Source organism: Magnolia sinica, chromosome 12 (assembly GCF_029962835.1).
Source record: "Magnolia sinica isolate HGM2019 chromosome 12, MsV1, whole genome shotgun sequence".
Classification (NCBI taxonomy): domain Eukaryota; kingdom Viridiplantae; phylum Streptophyta; class Magnoliopsida; order Magnoliales; family Magnoliaceae; genus Magnolia; species Magnolia sinica.
The window spans coordinates 68,744,297-68,761,513 of NC_080584.1; the positions used below are offsets into that span (position 1 = coordinate 68,744,297).

The 17,217-nt window shown below is 38.0% G+C and overlaps 1 protein-coding gene across 1 annotated transcript; it reads left to right on the forward strand.

Moving 5' to 3' along the window:
- The first annotated feature begins 487 nt into the window (after positions 1 to 487).
- LOC131221593 (cysteine-rich receptor-like protein kinase 10) lies at positions 488 to 11,194 on the forward strand. The gene is made up of 7 exons (XM_058216873.1): positions 488 to 1,327; positions 7,026 to 7,145; positions 7,875 to 8,068; positions 8,469 to 8,679; positions 9,746 to 9,983; positions 10,241 to 10,391; positions 10,464 to 11,194. Exons 3-7 carry the CDS (start codon positions 7,937 to 7,939, stop codon positions 10,770 to 10,772), a joined length of 1,041 nt encoding a protein of 346 aa, XP_058072856.1. The 5' UTR covers positions 488 to 1,327; positions 7,026 to 7,145; positions 7,875 to 7,936; the 3' UTR covers positions 10,773 to 11,194.
- The last annotated feature ends 6,023 nt before the right edge of the window (positions 11,195 to 17,217 follow it).

The window sequence follows — 17,217 nt, forward strand, 5'->3', positions numbered from 1 at the left end:
GCAGGATTATCTAATTGGACAATCGGTATGATTTTCGAGACACGACGGTTTCTTCATGCTTAAAGGATGTTGGTAATCGTTCAAAGTCAGCTAATAGCATTACTAATTGTGCCTAAAGGATGATCCTAATCGTTGATTTCAGTTGGTGGATGTTAATGTTTAATTTTCGTCTCAATGTTTAAAATTCAACTATTTATATTAACGATTCCGACCAACCAATCATCATCAGCTATGAATCGCGGGCCTTCCACTGCAAGAAGATAGACAGCTCCAGTCAACACGTCTCTTCATGTGGGGCCCCGTGCAATGACTAGCATTGGAGATGATATCATGGGAAAATTTTACAATTTTTCATGTTCTCTCATCTTTCCATATCGTGGACCTTCCACGGCAAGAAGATAAACAGCTCCAGTCAACACGTCTCTTCATGTGGGGCCCCGTGCAATGACTAGTATTGGAGATGATATCACGGGAAAATTTTACAATTTTTCATGTTCTCTCATCTTTCCATACTAACCACTGAAAAAAGAGATGAATATTTTCCAATTATCTTTCTTTCTTCTTCTTTTCCATTCCCTATCTCAAGCCCAGCAGCTCCACAATGAGTTATACTATACTAACTGCTCGGTAACTAATTACACTGCTAATACCACCTTTGAAACTAATCTCAACTCGCTCTTCCCTATTCTAATTTCCAACGCTCGTTTCGTCACCTTCTTTTACACCGAAAAGGGCAAAAATCCCGACATTGCATACGGCCTCTTCCATTGTAGAGCTGACGTTACTTTCAACACCTGCAGTGCCTGCGTCGACCAGGCGACTCAAGATGCCAAACAGTGGTGCCCCAATAGGAGACGAGCGGTCTTATGGTATGATTACTGTATGATGCGTTACTCAGACCGTAATTTCCAATCCATGTATGATTCATCATTCAATCCGATAGTGTTGTCTCGAAGCGCTCACAATACATCAGACCCACGACCATTTAACCAGACGCTGAATGGCCTGTTGCAAAATCTTACTTCAGAGGCCTTGACGACGCTTGATCTTTCTGTTCGGAATATGGCGATGGGAGAAGCTAATTTTATAGCCTCTCGGAAGATATATGCAATTGTGCAGTGTACCCCTGATTTATCGAGAAATGACTGCAATACATGCTTGCAAACGACTATTTCAGAGATTCAGGTGTGTTGCAATGGAAGGGACGGGGCGTTAATTAGCGGAGCGAGCTGTGCTATGAGGTATGAAGTGTTTCCTTTTTATGCTGGTGCAGCGTCCGTTCCTCCTCCTCCTCCTCCTCCTCCGTCAGTTACTGATTCTTCATCAGGTAAACATGGTTTTGCAAATGTTGATACTTTGTCGGATTTCTTGGAATTTGATTGTTATACGCTAGTTTTGTGTAATTTACTAGTTGCAGTTGTTAGCATGACTGAATTGTAGTTGCATTAAGGCCTGTTTGAATGAAGAAAAACCTCAGTTCGATGGAAAAAGAGGGGAGCGGCTTCGGTGGATAGATCATCAACCGAGGTGGGAGGATCCCTCACCATGGGCTCACCTTGATGAATGTGCCTTACATACACGCCGTGAAAGCTCATTTTAGGGTATGATCCCAAAAATAGAGCAGATGCAAATTCTCAGGTGGACCACATCATAGGATAAAGTGTTGATTCGCCGTTAAAAACTTCTCGAGAGACACAAAAGTTTTGGATGAGCTGATATATGTGTGGTACCTCGATACAAGTCTTTGTGCCCTTATCAACAGGTTAAATGGCGAACAAAAGATGGTTAAAAATTTCGGTCAATAGCAACTGTTTTCTGCGATGTGGTCCACCTGAGATCTGGATCTGCTTTATTTTTTTGGATCATGCAATAAATTGATCTGTCAAAACAGATGGACGGCGTGGATTTAAGGCACATAGATTATGGTGGGCCCCTCAGTCAGGGGTCCACCCACCGGGATTCAGCCATTGCGTACTTGCTTACTACACCGCCGGTCCATGCTCGGCCTAGGCTGGGGCACCGAGGGGCTGACATGATGTATGCGTTTTATCCACACTGTCTAGCCATTTTGAATTATCATTTTAAGATATAAGCCCAAAAATGAGGCAGAAGGAAATGTGGAATGGACCACACCAAATGAAGCAGTGGTGATAATGATGCCCACCAATTAAACCTTTCTAGCCCTCAAATGATCTTTATTTGCCAATTCAAATAATTCATAAGCCCTATACATGGATGGAGGGATACACAAATATTAGCTTGATTTAAAACTTTTGTATTCCTACGAAGTTTTCAATGGTGGGTTTTTAATCACAATGTTGTGGTTCACTTGATTGTTAGATTTATATTATTTTTGGGCTTATACCTAACAATGATATTTCAAAATGGATGGACAGTGTGGATAAAGCACTTAAATGGAGCCGATTAGTTGAGGCCCTGGCATCTCCCAACACCGTGCAACGCTAACCGTGGGGCCTACATGGATGTTTTTATTGTATATCAACTCTGTCCATCCGTTTGATAATTTTTTGTCACCAACCTAAAAATGAAATTAGAGGTGGGCAGGATCCGACCCCATGCAATCGAATCAATCAAATCCGATCTGCCCTAAACCGAAAGCCAGGGTTGGGTCAGATTGAGTAGACCCACTCGGATCCGACACCAAACCAAGTCGAGTTCGGGTCATGTAGCAACTCGATCTGATCTAATTCGGAATTTGATTTGGTTGGATCCGGTCCGATCTGATCCGATCCGAAATCGGGTAGTATAAAGTTAGATTTTAATTTTTATTTTTTTTTACATTGACCTTTCTTATACCCGAACCCTAATTCTACCCGAGCTGGTGCTCCCAGATGAACCTTTGTAGCGTGTAACAGTTGCAACTGTACTAGCCTTCCCGTCCTGCTGGTTGAAACATGACCACCGAACAGGGTTGACCTAGTTTTGAGGTCCTACTCGGTGTGAGAAGAGATTTTGGGTCGCTGACTTAGGTTCGATGGACGACTTGGCGTGATGCGGCACCGCAGCTCAAGCCAACTTCCTCTCCTTCCTTCATTCTTTCTCTCCTCTTTTCTCTCACTCTTTCCCTCCTGATTTTCCTTCTCTCATTCTTTCTCTCCTCCTTTCTCTCCCTCTTTCTCACTCAATTTCCCTCTTGTTTTTATCATAGCAATAGAGTCTTCTGCTCGACTTGACTCAGCCTAGTCCAAATCGACCGAACAGACTCAACTCGATTCAACTCGGTTTGGGTCAAGCCAGCAAAGAATCGGTTCGAATCGAGTTAGCCCTGCTAGACTCGGTCTAGAATCGGATCGAGTTCGGATCAGGTACTTGCAAAAATCGGATCAAGTCGAGTTGGACCTAATTTGGTTCGACTCGACTCGATGCCCACCTCTAAATGAGATAAAATAGGGATGATTGGCCATTAAGAGCTTCTTATAAGCCATGGAAGTTTGGGATGAAGCTGATATTTGCTTTTCAGTTCATCGAGTCTGCGTGGCTTTGTTAACATGATGGATGGAAAATAAACATTACAATGGGTATTAAGGTGGCCCTAGGAAGTTTTTAGTGGTGAGTGTTCACTCACTATTTCTTTAATGTGTTGTGGTCCACCTGTGATTTGGTTCTGCATCCGTTTGGGGCCCATTTCTTAGCTTTTAAAATAGATTAGAGGTGTGGATATACAATACCTAGACCAAGGTGGGGCCTACAGTCACGGTCGTACCGTGTTGGTACTCGAAAGGGATTGGCTACTCTAGTGGTCGGTGCTCCGTGGGCTCACCATGAAGTATGTGTTTCATCCATGCTGTTTATATATTTTTCTAGATAATTTTACGGCAAGGGCCTAAAAATGAGGTATATCCTAATCTCAAGTGGACCACATTACAGGAAACAATATTGATTTAATGTCGACCATTTAAAACTTTTTAAGGCCTTAAAAGTTTTGGATCAAGATGATCTTTGTTTTTTTTCCCCTTCATCCAGGTCTGTATGACCTAATTAACAGATTAGATGTCAACTAAATAGAACAATGGGCCTTAGAAGGATTTTAATGGTTGATATCCAATCACTATTGTTTTCCTGTGATGTGGTCTACCTGAGATTTATATCCCCCTCGCTTTTTTGGGTTCTAGCCCTAAAATGATCTGTAAAAATGGATGAACGGCATGGATAAAAGACATACTTCATAGTGGGGCCCATCGACCATTATCCACCGGGCTAGTGGCAAGGGGAGTAGCCAATCCGTTTCCGTTGGTACTGGCTAAGAGCCGCACCTAATTAATATGCTCTTTGAATGATTGGACGTGGCCGGATACAGCTAGGTGGGTGCAGCCCTGACCGTGGGTCCCACCTTGATGCATGTGTTGTATATCCAGGCCGTCCCTCAGTATTTTCGAGTTCAATTTAGGACATGGTCGGCATGGTCCTAAAAATGAAGCAGATGTAAATCTCAGGTAAAAAGGTGTGGATATACAACACAGAGTTAGGCTCAGGCATCACCACCTGGCTGGATCCAGGTGGCACACAATCCACCTTTAAAAAATGAGGGTTTTCAGGACGCGAATTGCCTGCGAAAGGCTATGGCAGGAAGTTCCTGTGGTGGGAAGTTAGGTACGCCCTCTCTGATGTTGGTGAGTAATTCACCCAGTTCATCGTTTTGCCAACTCATTGTATGACATCGGAGAAAAAATTGTATGACATCGGAGAAAAAATCAGACGGATCTAAAATTCAAGTGGGTCATGCGATAGGAAACTGAGGATTGAACGGCTACTGTTGGAACATTCGTGCGGTCGAAAAAAGCATTCTTCTTCCAATGTGGTTGACAAAGAGAACAAGCCTAAGGGTGGTTCGAGTACCCATAGGTGGTGAAATTCCACCAGCGTGAGTGTGTGGGGTGTCTGTGCGTGTGTTAATAAATAAATAAATAAATAAATAAAAATAAAAAAGCTTAACTTCAAAGGAGGGAACAAAGACAACAAGAATGATGAAATGATGAAAAGCTTCAAAAACACATTCCACACCGTAGAGGATGCATATTTTCCTTGGAGGATATCATTTCTACATTCAAACAATTAGCATCATTAGGCACCATCATGTTACTAGAGTCTCATAGGCTCCAGGAGACCAATAGAACAAAGGATCTTAGGTTTTATCAATAGCATCACACCATCAACCAAAAGAACAAAGATTGTTGGGTCCTTATGGATCCTGTCCAACAAATGGTCTACGATTGTGACATCACGCTTGAGAATGATGGTTTGAAGAAGAAATAGGTCCTTGCTAACCCAATCTCCGATACACAGGGCTTATAAGATATAAGATAGTGACACTACAGTCATTCCCTTCCAATTTGAGAATACCTTATTCCTTCCTCTAGATGCACTATAACCGGAGGAAGAAGAAGATTCAGATGATAGTATTGTCGCCATGGGTGATTGCCCTCAGCAAAAGGTGTATCTACAATTTTCAAACTGATCCCTCCGCTCGTCAAGAGTAGGATGTCATAACAAAGGCTGAGCATGCCATTACCACTTCTTAGGGAGGTGCTGCTCATAATAAGGCCACCAAAAGAGAAGTAGGTCCCATCACCCCTTGACCATGTGGGAGTATTAATTGCCCTCTTGAGCTCGTCTCCACTTGTGATAGCAATGGGAAAGACAACAATGACCTTGTGATCAGTCACCAACCATCGTCCACTACATAACCATGTTGGTAAACTTAAATGAGTCATCTTCGGCCCCAGCCTGACTAAAGGCCTATTTGTTTCACCAATTATCTTGGTAATATAAATTATCATTATTATGATTTTAACACTATCAAACCAACCATGGGGATTGATAGTCAAATGCAAATGTATTCAGAAGACAAGAAGTTTGTAATCATTTCATTTTTTTCATGGCATTACTATGAAAAAAATGAATTTCATAGAGGGACATCAATGTATTTTGGAGATGATTTGATATTAAAGTAATGTAAAAATGTCATCATTATAAATTTATTACCGATAAATAAGACACGAGAATCGGCAATCAAATGTAGATGTTGTCCGGAAATGGATATACTAATTTGTAATCATTGTACATTTCCTTTATGTTATTGTGGTAATTGGTGAAACAAATAGGCCCTAAGTTTACCGACCCTCGAAAGAATGCAGACATGCAAGGGAACCAACTGAAATTTCCCCTCTTTGCCAGCTTTATAGGTAGTCAATCACTGCTACAACAGATTCTCTGCTACACAAGGGATTATTTTGGTAAACAACCCACTCCACATTTTTTCCTTAACGAATTTCTACCAATCTCTCATGGGGCCTGCCTGAGAGTGGTATAACTCTATTTTTAGTAGACACTTGGAAAGAAATGAGGAATTCTTTGTTACTACTCTTTTTCTTGTAATAATCTGATTCCTCACTCCAAGAGCTCATCCATTGGAACAACTTCCATGACGACATGGTGGAGTGTCTGAAATTCCACAGCGCTTTACTTGAAAAATCATATAGACCACATGGTTCTCCACTTTTGTAATGTTCATGACATTTTCTTTCTTTTTGATGTCGCATCTCCTTTGGAAGTAATGATCTTCAAATTCCAGCCATCCCTTCTTATATAAAAGTCAAGCCATTGTTGTAATTCTTAGTTACTCCAGAATTCTTACGCAATCTAGTCTTGAAATGAGCCCAAAGGTAAACCAGTTTTGATCTTAGAATTTACATTTCCTTCTCCTACCATCCATCATAACTTTTGGACTGCAAAAGGAAGGATAGCACTATAAAATATACACTTAGAGCATTTTTTGCTTTTCTCAAACTAAATAAACAAGATTTTTAGGGGGGGAAACAAGTTGGTCTAGTCTTAAGACAATGATCACCCTATTTTGTAAGTTGGACTTGGAAAGCAAACCTTTTTTTTTCTTTTTTTTTTGGTTATTTTCACTTAATTAAGATAATGTCCACAATGTGCATCCAAACACAGACATAACAATGTGCATTGTAATTATAATCAGAAATCATTTTCTTTTATGACAGGGAATGGAGGGAACCGATCAAAGATTGTAATCTTTGTTAGTGTGGCATCAGTTGCAGGGTTGACTCTATTCGGTTCTTGTGTCTACTGCTACCGACGATGAAAGAGGGGGTCTCCAAAAGGTTTTAAGAAAAAAGCTAAATAATCTTAAGCCATATATAGGGTTTTCAATAGGTTGGGCGAGGCCATTGGGCTCTCGGGTGAAGCCTGTCTAGCTTTGATTTTATTTTTGGACCTATGGACTGGCCATTGAACTGATTTTTAGGTCAGAAAAGAAATAATAGGTACCCATGCCTACACTTGAACTTGAAGATATTTTCTAAGTCCCAGCCTGAGCATGTATATATTTAATGTACAGGCTCAATGCACCATGAATCGTCCTAATTTCAGGCCTTGGGTGAGGCTGGGTCTCAATTTCAGGTCGAAAATTGAGATGGGCTAGGTTTGGGCTGACCTAGACATTGCTTGAGCTCAACCTATGGACAACCCTGGTGCTAGAAGTTAAAATTTGTTTGTGGGTGATCACATGTTGCTTCAATTATACTTGCAATATTTTCTACTTGGCCTGGTCCAACCTGGTTGAAAGATCAGATAATCAAGATCAATATTATGGGCCTTACTTTTCATGAGTACTCATTTATGGAAAGAAACATGATAGTAGAATGACACATCAAACACTTTTGTCCCTTCAATTCAAGGCTACAATTCATACTTATAGTTTGTTAAATTTTGCCATTGGTGGCCACACAAGTAGGGAGAGTCACATAAGTGGCCTGGATCATCGATCATCTAGCCAATGAGCCCATGAAAATCCCAATGACTAGTTTTATGTTTTCTCATTTCTGAATCAGCGAAAGGGAACAGGAACCATACACTATTAAATTACTTGGGACCTCCGGTTGGTTCAGAAGTCATGGACTCAAGCTTGAATGGTGAGCAAACACAAGATCTGCCATTAATTGATTTACTTACAATACAAGCTGCTACAAATAACTTCTATGATGGAAATAAGCTCGGAGAAGGTGGATTTGGCCCCGTATATAAGGTAAGGTATTTGTGTAAGGATGTATTTGGATTCATAATCAAACTACTTAGAGATTTTTATTCCACAAAAATGAAAAGAGGACAATTTTTAGCTACGTTGGTTGCACCAAATATCATAACAATGATATTTGGTGCAACCAAATGCATCCTTAATTCCTGAGCACCCATATCAAGGATGTGGACTCTAGATTACAATAACATCTATGTAATTACAATTTAAGTGCTAATTTCTTATTACAATTATTGGGAAAACTCACTAATTTTGTGAGGTGATCTCGAATCATCTGAATCTTTGAAGTCATCATCTAAATGCATATTTACTTGTAGTCGAATAAGTCTTCAATAGAATGGACTACATGGGTTTTCTAATTAAGTAACAATTGTATGGAAAATTATTACAGGGAATGCTACCTGATGGCAAGGAAATAGCTGTAAAAAGGCTTTCACAGAGTTCAGGGCAAGGTCTACAAGAATTCAAGAATGAAGTCACATTGATCGCCAAACTCCAACATAGGAACCTTGTGAGGCTCATGTCTTGCTGTATAGAGAGAGGAGAGAAGCTGCTCATCTATGAATACATGCCAAACACCAGCCTTGATGTCTTCCTCTTTGGTTTGAACTATTTCTTTTTTCTTTTACTTCTAAATTTCACCACATAGACACAGATGTAAAACAAACATAGGCATGCCTATGTGATTGTAAGCGCGCACACAAGCACCAGCCTTTAGAAGCTCAGTAGGAAAATCAACCAATTAACAAACAAACTTTACTATTGAATCATAATGTGAGGACGAAAACATTAGTAGATCCATTGCTCAGATCGTCTGAATTGGTTGCATGTGGCATTCTCCATTGTTCTATTACAAATAGAGCCATTCATGTAAAAGGGCCCATAGTGGATTGGTGCCTATGTCCTAACAAGTGCAATCAATTGTAGAATTTCTGAGCATTTTTGGAATGCTAAGGTGGCCGACTTCTAGTCTTCAGAAGGCTATTGGGACTTTTCAACTATTAAAGATGTGGTCCCAGCTGCTAACATCCGTCAACGGATCCAGGAAAGCAATATCTTAATATTGAACTTGGACGATTGCTTTATATGGGTTAGAGAATCCTCAAGAAAGTTCTCTATTTCTTTTCTTTTTCTTTTTTAAAACATAGTTTTTATTTTAAAAAAATTTAATAAAAAAGGGCCCAAAGTGGATGTCCCAGATATTGTATCAATTGAAAGATCAATAGCCTTTAAATATATGAACTCCAGCCTTATTATGGAATTTCCTTATCCCTACCAATTGGGGCCAGCTACTTTCATCATGAAATATCATAATATTTAGTTCAGTCAAACAACTTAAACATGATTTAATTCAATATGTGGCCTAAGCATAATTTAATTCAATTTGCATTCCAATATATACTGCCTAAAAATGATCCAACTCATGATCAATCATCATATAAGCCTTATAACAACTAATTGCAGTTAGTTACATTCGGGATTCATGATAAAAGTTGTGCCTGAAGTTTCACACCAATTGTCAATTATGTGGAACACCTCTTTATTTGGGCTTGGGACCGGCAACGAGAGCACAAAACTCCCACAGGCGCTATGTAATATGCTATCACAAAGTTTGTTCTAAATCAGTTAGTAAAATGTGATCTTACTCAATTTGCATGCTATTTTCAGACCCAGTCAAGCGAGTTCAGTTAGGCTGGGAAAGATGCCAAGATATTGTAGGTGGAATTGCAAAGGGCCTTGTTTATCTCCACGAAAATTCAAGACTCAGAATCATTCACAGGGATCTAAAAGCTAGCAATGTTTTGTTGGACCATGAGATGAACTCAAAAATTTCTGACTTCGGAATGGCACGATTTTTGGGTGGAAATGAAAGCCAAGTCCTAACCAATAGAGTCGTCGGAACATAGTAAGTTGACATGCAATGTTCTACTTTGCCAATACACATCAAACACACTATTCTATATATGATTACTAATGAAACAATTACTTATAAATGTTGACTACGCACCCACCAAATCATTGGACAGGACATTGACACATTGGAGCCATCGAATGAGTGGCTTCGATATTGCATGTCTGTCAGCCCTCGGTCCTCTTAGAATTTCTCATTTTCTAATTATATAGTACTTCTAATGTATCTTCTATCATGGTCATTGCCAACAGCGGCTACATGGCACCAGAGTATGCTATGGGAGGGAGATTCTCCGTGAAATCTGATGTCTATAGTTTTGGAGTTTTACTACTAGAGATTCTAAGTGGAAAAAGTAACAATGGTCTCAATTTTCCTAACAATGCACAGAGCCTCCTGACTTATGTAGGATTCTGCCCTTAACTCAAATTAAACACACCATCATCTCGTATTCTTACATGAAATGTGCTATTACAGGCATGGGAATTATGGTGCGACGGAAGAGCTTTGAAGTTGATTGATTCTTTGTTAACCCAAACATGTCCGACGAGTGAAGCATTGAGATGGATCCACATTGGGCTACTATGTGTTCAACAAGATGCAGCGGATAGGCCCACCATGTCCTCGGTTGTTCTCATGCTTGGAAGTGAATCTATGGATCTCCCACAACCTACTCAGCCAGGATTTTTTATCTCAAGGGTGGTCACCGAATCAGATCAATCTTCAGGAAGTGCCAAAATCCACTCTATAAATGAGATAACTATAACTACTCTACAACCCCGATGAGTAGGCCTATCTGATCAGTCAGTCTCATGCTCTCATGAGTTGGGATGTGACATGTCCATCCATCATGGTTCCACCTTGTCTTACAAAAATAAAAAAATAAAAAAATGTATGCTTGTATTGATGGCTTCTCCAGTGAGTTCCCATCCTTTAGAGTTGCATAGTGGCTTGATGGACTTGAAAAATTTACGGATTATGTTTATTGAAGTTTCATTATACATTTCAAGATCCTATCTGTTAGCAATCATTTTCCAGGCCCAAATAGTCTTGCATGATTCCGTGTTGAGTTTGGCTAGCTAGTTTCTGGTTTTTAACATGAGCTGCATAATGAGTAGCTGATCTTGTCCTTGTTTGTCTGAATTTTTGACAGCATACTATGTAAGGTTTAAGCCATTAATAAAGAAGTGTATGCATGTTCTTTCTTCCTTGGAATGCAAAATGAGGTTTTGTTTCTCCTCTTTATACACTTTTTTTCTATTTCGACACCCACTTTCTTCATTGATGCCAAAACCTTCCTATTCATCGACTTTTTCTCTAAGCGGCTGCCCACTATATCTACATTATGTCACTCCTTTTTGTCATTCATACATTTAAGATCCAGGCAGTTCACATTGAGGTGGCGGTGTCTATATACATGAAATACAGTGTTTCTAAATAGGGAATATGTAAATTGGAATCCAAATCACAATTATTATATAATCAATGTGAATTGAAATCTTTTATTTTGTAAGGCAACCAGTAATTGAAATCCAGTACTGGAATCCAATATTTGTGTTTGGCAACCAATAATTAGACTGCATATAAATTTTATAGTATATTAAAAGAATTGGCTTTATTATTTCAAATTAGTGATTTATTTTTATTTTTATTTTTATTTATTTTTATTTTTTTAGAAAAAGGTGGGAGCACACCACTTACAACTTTGTTGATGTTAGAAAAAATAAGTGTATATAGTACCATTTGATATAACAATGTGATGAGGCCTTTGTTAAAAATAAGGAAATTTCAAGCTCTAGATGGGCTACAAAAGTAGTCCCATGTGTCATGTATGTGCCAAATCCAGGAAGTTCTCAAAGCGGCCCCCACCATTATGCACTATTGTCACGCCCTGAAATTCAGGTACTCAGTGTGCACCTTTAGACTTGAGTTATGGTTCATGACTCGTATACTTAGTGTACTTAAATCAGTGAGTCAATTATTTAATAGAGACATAATATAATCTGAATTCTATATACACATTAACATCCATCAATACACTAATATCCACTACTAATCCATTTACAAACATTCACCACCACACATCCATGATAATCAAGAATACAAGCTAAAATATTTCTATTAACCAAACTGAGACTTTTATTAAGTTATTCAAAAATTATAAAATCTAAATTAGAAGTCATTTTAAAATAGAAATAAAATAATAATAGGAAACACATGTCCCATTTAATCTATTGATCTAATGAAGTAAGCTCGTCTTTGGTTAAATATGACCACTATTCCCGTGGATCATTCACTGGTTTGGCTTCATGTTATTGCTCTTTAGTCATTGTATCTACTTCAATCCCATCTGTACAGTTTTCCATCAATAAACCGTCAGTTGGCCAGGCCTAGTGAGTGAACCCATCATGGTTCATGCACAATACAATTAAAATAATACACACAAGTAAAGCATAAAAATCAGAAATACCATACAAATAATGTAATTAATACGAATGTTGTGAATGGTGTTGATGATGCAATAAGTGGGTATAAATAAAAATCATTCACTTGCTTGAGTTGGATATTAACAACCCACATCTGCACTCAGCAGGCTTCTACCATTGGTAGGCATGGGCAAGGCTCGTATCCCCCCCCATTAGGCAGACTTCTACATATAGTGGGCTTCTAGTGGGTACAATAGGCTGTCCTCTAGGTAATTGCACCAAAGTATTAACGATGCCAGACATGAATGTTTAATACATCAAAAATCATAATACAATTAATCACATCAACACAACAGTTTACGTTCATATGGAGAGGAAACATGTTGGGATTACTTACCTGATAATTTATGGAAAAATCTGATGGAGCAAAATCAGAGAATACCTATAAATAATCCATGTACAGTACACCATAATATTAAAATGAATGGATAAAAATATCAAGTTCATTAAGCCCTTGATTTTTTTTTTTTTATTACTACAGTCATAAATGGGAGTGATGCTTAGGTTTTACATGGTAATGTACCTAATAGATAAGATTTATCTTATCTATTCCAACAAAAAGGGCAGGGTAGATATCTTATAAGATGACTCACCAAATGGATGGCTTGGATCTTGTAATAGCATGCTATAATGATACACATTTTAGCATGTAGATGTTTTGTCCAAAATATACATGTAACTTAGATAAGTTTTGCCATACATCCGTATGGTATAAACATATTAGATTATATATAACACATTTTTTATGTGGGCCTTACTACAAGGATCTAGACTGATTACATTATTACCACCACTATATTAACCATTGGGAAGAAATTTCAATCAAATTCGAAATCTGTGGGAACCATAATAACCTAAAAAAGATTATTGTACAACCACCATTATTTTCTTTCTGTATGGGCTGTACAAATTTTGGATATGTTCTAAATTTACATTCCTAATCCAAAGTAGTCTTCCAAATCAAATGAATCGAGTGGATATAATACATATATCACTATGGCTCCACAATCTCATGGCCCAAGATGGTCTCTAACGTTAGAACCCGCACTTGGTTTCAACACTGGAAACCAAACTTTTTATTTGTATTTATTTATTATTAGTTTTTGTAATAGGTTCTATGAGAATCTAAGCCATAGGTGAGATGGGTAATCCCCACACAATGGATGAGCCCAAAAATCTCTTCGAAGCAACACTTCTATGGCCTACACAAATATTGCTTAATGGAAACCATTTATTTTTTACTATTTAAGACACTGTGGTCCACATGAGTTTTCTTTCAAGTGGATTTTTCAACCCGATATCTCTTATTAAGTGACAAGATTAATAGATGGTATGGATTTGCTACTTTCATCAAGAAAGCCCTGCATAGAAGGCCCAACAATTCGAAGCAATTTCGGTTTCGTAAATACACATGCTTCACACTGGAATGTTTTTATACCTATTTTATATTATTATATATTTTTTCTGATGGTCCTCACATAACGTGTATACATTAAATCTATTCCCTTTACCAATTTACCAACATCATTTTAGAACACGGGTAAAAAAATGAAGTAGATTCATGATTCTGGTTGGTCGTACCATCATAAACAATACCTACCATTCTTCCACCATTAAAACCTATACCTTCCTTATCTCGGACCCTCTTAACAGTCTATTTGACATCTGAGTCGTTCATTGGTTCCCCCAATTATTTTTGAATGGTCAAAATAATTAATATTATCATCAGAAGTCCTTGTGGCTCCGATAAATATTTGAACGGTGAATACATCATTAATTCTATTTTGCATATTAAATCCCACCAAAATATTAATTTGGCCTAATTTTTGGAGGTTTGCCATATTTTGGTCCTTAGCACCTAATGGAATGAATTAATCAAGCCCCACATGTAAAATAAGTCAAATAAGTCATTCAAATTTTTTTTTTAAAGAACTTACGTGTTTCCTTTTATTTCTTGTTTACATGCATAAGGTGCTCCAAGGCACACCATGCATATGCGACACCCATGGTAAATCCACACCATCCATCATGCATACCCAAAGCATAATAACATAAATAAATAATTAAATTAAATTAAATACTAAATTTGTAAGATTTTCTTCCCCTTTATCTATCTCTCTCCCATATCTTATCTCTCTTGATTTGATTTTTTTTTGGTTTCCTTACGATCGGATGGAAGGTCTGCCCTTATAAAGAAAGGATAGTTACTCGGATAAGATGGATAAGATAATGATAAGGGTGGTTGCAACCGATTTGATCCCCTATTAAAAAAAAAATTAATTTTAAAATTTAATGAACCGGGAAATTTAGAGTTGTTACATTCTACCCCCTTAAAAGAAAATTTTCGTTCTGGAAATTTACCTGAACTATTCTTCAAGCAGTTAAGGATACTTCCCATGCATTTCGGCTTCCTACTCCCACGATGCTTCATCGACTCCATGATGAATCCATAACACCTAAACTAATGATACTATCTTGGTTCTTAAAACAAGTTCCCTATGGTCTAAAATACGAACATGCCTTTCCATGTAAGATGTATCTTCCTGAATCTTAAGATCATGCCAATCGATGATATGCGAGGCACCTCTTTCGTACTTCCTTAGCATTGACATATGAAAGGCGTTGTGAACACTCGATAACTGTAGTAGTAGCATAAGTCTATATGCTACAACTCTCACTCGATCTAACACCTCAAAAGGTCCAATAAATCAAGGGATAAGCTTTCATTTTGTATCGAAGCTCATCAGACTCTTTATTAGTGAGACTTTTAGGAATCCGTGATCCCCCACTGAAAATTCCAAATCACATATTTGGTTATCCGCGTAACTCTTTTGTTGACTTTGAGTTGCTTAAATTCATTTCCTAATGAGTTCTACATTCTCAGAAGCCTCTTGGACAATATCTGGTCCAATCAAACCTTTCTCTCCTACTTCAATCCAACAGTTAGGAGTACGACAAGGGCATCCATACAATGCTTCATACGGAGCCATACCGATACTTGCTTAATACCTGTTATTATAAGCAAATTAAGCAAAATGTAAGTTATTGTCCCAACTACCTTTGAAATCGAGAGTTCATGCGTGTAACAAATCTTCAAGTATTTGGTTCACATGCTCAGTCTATCCATTAAACTATGGATGATAAGCCATGCTATGGTCTAAAGTTATACCCATGGCTTCCTATAAACTAGTCCAGAATCACGAAGTAAAATGAAGGTCGCGATCTGACGCAATGGAACTAGGTATTCCATATAATTGCACTACTTCTTTTATATACAGTTTGGCAAGAACGTCCATTGAATAAGTAATACGAATGGGAATGAAATGCGCTGACTTTGTTAATCGGTCAACGATCACCCATAACGAATTGTGCTTTCTCTGTGTCATAAGAAGTCCAACTATGAAGTCCATAGAAATGCAATCTCACTTCCATTCTGGTATCTTTAAAGGCTGCAATAGTCCTAACAGGTTTTGATGATCAACCTTTACTTATTGACAGGTGTAACATAGAGAAACATAATTGGCTATATCTTTCATGTTCTACCACCAAAATGAACGCTTAATGTCCTGGTACATCTTAGTACCTCTTAGATGAATAGTGAACTTAGTTCTGTGCGCTTCTTTCAAAATTTCTTCCTCCAGTTCTGGAACATTAGGCATGCAAAGATAATTGCGATACCGAACTCCCTTATCTTCCCACACTTTCCAAACTGATGCCTCATCACCTTGGTGCTTAACCACCATTTTTCATCAACTACTCATCATTTCCTTGTGCTTGTATGATTCTTTCCTTCAATGTCTGCTATAATGCTATGTTACATAAGTGAATACGTTGTTCTCAGAACTGTAGTTCAACGTTGAAGTCCTTCACAAAATTCATCATCTGCCACTCTTGAACCATTAGTCTAGCTATGGTTTGCTGCTTATGTTGTTTCCTACTAAGGGCATCTGCTATAAGATTTGCCTTTCTAGGATGATATAATAGCTCGAAATCACAATCTTTTAGGAATTTGACCCATCTTTGTTGCCTTATATTTAGGTCTTTCGGAGAGAACAAATATCGAAGAATCTTCTAATTTGTGAAAACATCAAATCTTTTATCATATAAATAATGTCGCAAAATCTTTAAAGTGAACATGATTGCGCCCAATTCCAAATCATGAGTCGGATAATTGCGCTCATGATTCTTCAATTACCTTGACGCATATGCGATCACCTTATCTTCTTATATAATATACAACCAAGGCCCATAATTGACACGTTAGTATCTAGGACAAATTTTACTCCTTCCTTTGGAAGAGTGAGAACAAGAGTAGAGGTTAAAAGCTTCTTCAAATGCTTCTTCGCATTTATCAGTCAATTTAAAAGGCACACCCTTTCGAATCAAACTTATTAACAGGCTAAAAATTTTAGAGAAGTTCTTAAGAACCTCCTGTAGTACCCAGCGAGTGCTAGAAAGCTCTTAACTTCAATTACACTCTTGGGCTGCTCCCACTTCATCACTGCTTTGATCTTGGCTAGATCAACTTCAACACCATCCTTTGTGATTACATGTCCTAGAAATTTAACACTACTTCCAGAATTCACACTTACAGAATTTGGCATACAGTTGATTATCCTTCAAAGTCTGTAGAGTAGTTCTTAAATGTCTCATCTTCGCTAGTCTTCGAACATATCAATATATCATCAATAAATAGGATGACAAATCGATCAAGATATAGTTGAAATACTTTGTTCATCAAGTCC

What these genes read in the sequence shown, in the direction of transcription:
- LOC131221593 (XM_058216873.1), top strand. Translation starts at nt 7,937, where the DNA reads ATGGACTCAAGCTTGAATGGTGAGCAAACACAAGATCTGCCATTAATT. An exon ending in AATAGAGTCGTCGGAACATA is followed by an intron (nt 9,984 to 10,240) that starts GTAAGTTGACAT and finishes CATTGCCAACAG; the next exon opens with CGGCTACATGGCACCAGAGT. An exon ending in CACAGAGCCTCCTGACTTAT is followed by an intron (nt 10,392 to 10,463) that starts GTAGGATTCTGC and finishes GTGCTATTACAG; the next exon opens with GCATGGGAATTATGGTGCGA.